Here is a 4,094-nt window from a genome sequence, read left to right on the forward strand (position 1 = left end):
GAGAGCTTGAGGATCGAGACGCTGTCTCACACACAGCAACTTAGGAAGGGATGAGACTCGCCGCCTGTCTGCCTCTGGCCACCACTTTCCCAAAATGAGTTGCTCATGCTGCTCACAATGTTGTGTAGTTTGCATCAAAGTATCTGGAATCTTTTACACAGAAACTTAGAAGAGGATGAGTCTCACGTCCTGTCTGTCCACCACTTCCTGCATGCAGGTATTGACCATACAGTAGTATGTATAGGCTAAATGTATGGCAACTGATCATTATTCTTCCAACTGTTTTTAGTTTCTCAAGGAAGAACAAAATTGGTATAATATCACATTGCCAATTTGATATACCATAATCTCTAGTTTGAATATGCTGGTTACATGACCAGTTGCAGATAAATATTTCAATTTCGATATTGACATCCACAGTTTTGCGCACATTCTACCCAGACTTACTGACATTATGACAGGTCTTGTTGTTTCTACTTATAATATCAAGATGTTAGTAATGGATTTGATAAGTGATTCAGAATGTATTCACCTTTTATACCATTTATACAAACTTCTTTGCTCCCAATTTAAAACTGAGTACACGCTGTGGTTAAAACATGTTGAGGCCTGGGGTTTTGCAGGTGAAAAAGTGTGGGCCTTTTATGTTTTTACTTTGACTTAAGATTGTGCAACGTCTTTTTTATCTTTAAAATCCATGTGGTAATTTGAGTTTACAAAAACACACACCAAAAAATAACTAAACCGTCATTAACAAACTGACTGAACATACACTGTATCCTCCTCATCTGTATTAAATACAAAAAAAAGTCAGTTCGAAATAGTGAATGAATTCTGTAAAATTTCATTTCTTGAATGAAGATGTTTTAATAACAGTTTCAGTAAATGGTGTAATGAGCCTATAGAGAAACGTGGAATAAAGTAAGAATAGTAGGATGCTCAGAAAAAAATAGACATGCGTGAAACATAGAATAAAATGTTAATTACATTCATTTAAATACATAGATAATTTCAATAATTCAAAATTCATTATAATACAGGAAATGCATGCAAGTAGATAGGCTATAGTAATTTCTTTGGTGGCGTAGGCTGCTGGAAATGCTGTAGTCGATAATGATGATAATAATAATAATAATAATATTAATATTAATAATATTAATAATAATAAAAATGTCATGTCATGTAAACAATAAAATGTTGAGATTGATACGTGTTTTAGGCCCCCCTCGGGCTATCATTAGCTTAGCCTGCTATTTCCTAAAAAAAAGGCTGTGTTACTCTAGCAGGTTTAGTGTCAATCAGCTCCATAGAAAACCCATAGCTTTGACTGAAAAATAAATAATACCGATCCAGCTTATTTTGTAAGTGATATGTAACTACTCCTCTGTCGTTGTACTTGCAGTCTTGATAAACAGTAAGGCCGCAGCTCCGGCCCACCATCTAAACACCTTAAATGCTTGAAACTTGGCAACAGACCACCAAAAAAGTGTCTCTTTCACGTAGGGAAGGAATGAAAGCATCATACGTCCCCGTCATACAGGCTGAAGTACTTGCTGGCGTTTGTGAAGCAGAGGTAAGGCGTGCTACTCCCCGGGTACACAACGGGCAGAGGCATGGGAAGCAGGCATCTCCCCAGAAGGCTACTCTCTTTGTACAAGGCCGGCAGCTGCCCCAACACCACGGGCTTTCCAGTCTCAGGGAAATCGGTAACAGGTCCGTCGATTTCGGTCGAGATTTGCCGTTTCAATTTATTCCTGCGGTTCTGAAACCATATTTTCACCTGGGTCTCCGTGAGCTGGAGGGAACTGGCGAGGCACGCGCGCTCCGCGCTGCTCAGATAGCGTTTCATGTCGAAGGTAGACTCCAACTGGAAAATCTGTCTCTTGGAGAAAATAGTGCGCGTCTTCTTTTTCGTTATCATTTTGCTCTTCTTGGCAGGGCTGCCTCCTTTCTGGGTGTCCGCGGCCGTGGTGGTGGAGCTGCTGTCGTCGCAGCTGCTGTCCCCGCTCTCGAAGCGCACCTCCGCCGCTGTCTTCGGGTCTCCGCGGCTGATGATCACCGAATCCGTCGCTCCGTTGCAGTCCGTGATCAACTCTGCGAACAAAATGACACTTCGTTTACCCCGCTGCGGTTACGTCTCAACTGTGCTGCTACCGTTAGAAATTGTAAGACCATCTGGTGAGTGAGTGTGTTGCGTAATGGTGGACCCAGATGTCAGAAGGTCTCCGTACGCAGCTACACGTTCACCAAACAGACCCCTCTTACCTTTCTCGTTAAGCCTGCCACCCGGGTCACGCTGCTGCTGGGCTACGTGCTCCTCGTGCGCGCTCTGGAAACCGTCTTTAAGCATCGCCGTGGCCGAATCATCTCGCAGTCCGGCGGGGTGACAACTGTCACAGTTCCTCCCGCTTGTCTTGAGATTGAGGATGCTGTCAATGGTGAATTTCAGAGAGGCGGCGGGTCGGCATGGTGCGTCCACTTTGTTCATATTCTCCAAAGCTTCAGTCCTTTGTTGTTTACTTCCGCGACTCTACTCGCCGTTCACTCTAACCCGGGACGTTAATATGACCACTAACGTCTCGATGCTCTACGCACCATAGCAGCAGCCACTGAGCAGACACTGCCGGGCTGCAGATGCTCTGCCTCTACCGTTACTGCACACACCGGATGGAGCGCGCGTTGTCCTCGCTGATTGGTCCAGAGGAGCGTGCAGTACGGACCAATGACAGCGAGGGGATGGGATGAGAGGAGAGGACCCCTCCTCCCTCTCCTCCACTCACCCCCTTGATCCTCGGGAGCCCTGCAGGAGTCCCTCGGGGAAATAAAGACTTTAATGTCACCGTTATTTCACACCATAGGACTGTATGTGTGCTGTGAGACCATGCACAATCGATGATGGTTCTGATTAGCCTGCTCTCTCTCTCTCAAGTTCGGCCAGGCTGCTTAATTCGACTCAGATGTGGGTGTCCCAAACATGAAAAAAAGTGTGTCAACTTAAAAGTGAATCAAATTATTATTAGTGGCATTGCTTTGTGTGTGTGTGTGTGTGTGTGTGTGTGTGTGTGTGTGTGTGTGTGTGTGTGTGTGTGTGTGTGTGTGTGTGTATCTGTGATTTTTAGTATTTCCCAAAAGCGCTACTCTGGTTTAGAATTGAGTAATATTATTTCTCTGTGAGTTGGTCTTTCTGCATTTGAAGTAGCTACATCTAAAAATAAAAAAAGAAACATATTAAAAATATACCAAAACAAATAGTTGCTTTTTTCACATTTACAACATGTTGCATTCACAAAATGATCCTTTCTTTATTGGAATGATTTACTGTAGGCCTATTTATAGTCCATAGGCTACCTAGTCATATATTGTGTTCATTTAAAGCGGGGAAATGTAATGTAGATCACTCTTACTTCGTGGTTATGTTAATACAATTTTAGCCGTTTTTATTTTATTTTTGAATTTTGTGTAGCAACTGTAGCGTCTGTTTACCGCCCATGTGTTTTAACGTTGTGCAAACTTTTTTTTAAATCTACAATGAGTTGGAAACTCCGAATTGTGCATTAATAAATCAGTATGAAAGGTTATGCATTCGGGGAATTCGTGAACAACACGTTTTGGCGTTTTGACTTATTTTTTCTTAAACATTAAAAACGTTCTCCAATGAACCCGAGGACACGACTTCCTGACTGCCGGGCATTTGTTATGAAAGGGTCCGCGAACCGGCAGAACTTGCCTGTCCAATGCATTTTTATACGCAATAATTTTGCCTATATTATCGCAAAAATAATGTTTTTTTTTATTCTTTATTTTTACAGAGATTATTTAATGAACTAGATGATCAGATGCCATGGAAGCAAGATGAGCTTGAATAGTCTTAATAGAGGCTATAGCAGAAAGTGTAGGCTATAAAAGGTTGTTGCAACGGCTCACTTTGTCATTTATGAAAAATACATATACAGTTTGCTGCTTTAAGCGTTGTGTCACAACACACATGGCTTCACTTTATTCTTTAAACACTTCTCCGTGGGACCCTTATATTATTGACAGAGGAATACACATTTGAGCTCATGAGTACGTATGAACAACAGAAATGCAGACAA

At 42.2% G+C, this 4,094-nt stretch overlaps 1 protein-coding gene across 1 annotated transcript; it reads right to left on the bottom strand.

The window, feature by feature from the left end:
* Positions 1-832: 832 nt before the first annotated feature.
* Positions 833-2,653, bottom strand: hmx4 (H6 family homeobox 4). The gene is made up of 2 exons (XM_039811230.1): positions 2,266-2,653; positions 833-2,094 (listed from the first exon to the last, which is right to left on the bottom strand). The coding sequence occupies exons 1-2, from the start codon at positions 2,486-2,488 to the stop codon at positions 1,520-1,522; spliced, it is 798 nt and encodes a 265-aa protein (XP_039667164.1). The 5' UTR covers positions 2,489-2,653; the 3' UTR covers positions 833-1,519.
* Between the last annotated feature and the right edge of the window lie 1,441 nt (positions 2,654-4,094).

The sequence above is a fragment of the Perca fluviatilis genome, chromosome 1 (genome assembly GCF_010015445.1).
Source record: "Perca fluviatilis chromosome 1, GENO_Pfluv_1.0, whole genome shotgun sequence".
Classification (NCBI taxonomy): domain Eukaryota; kingdom Metazoa; phylum Chordata; class Actinopteri; order Perciformes; family Percidae; genus Perca; species Perca fluviatilis.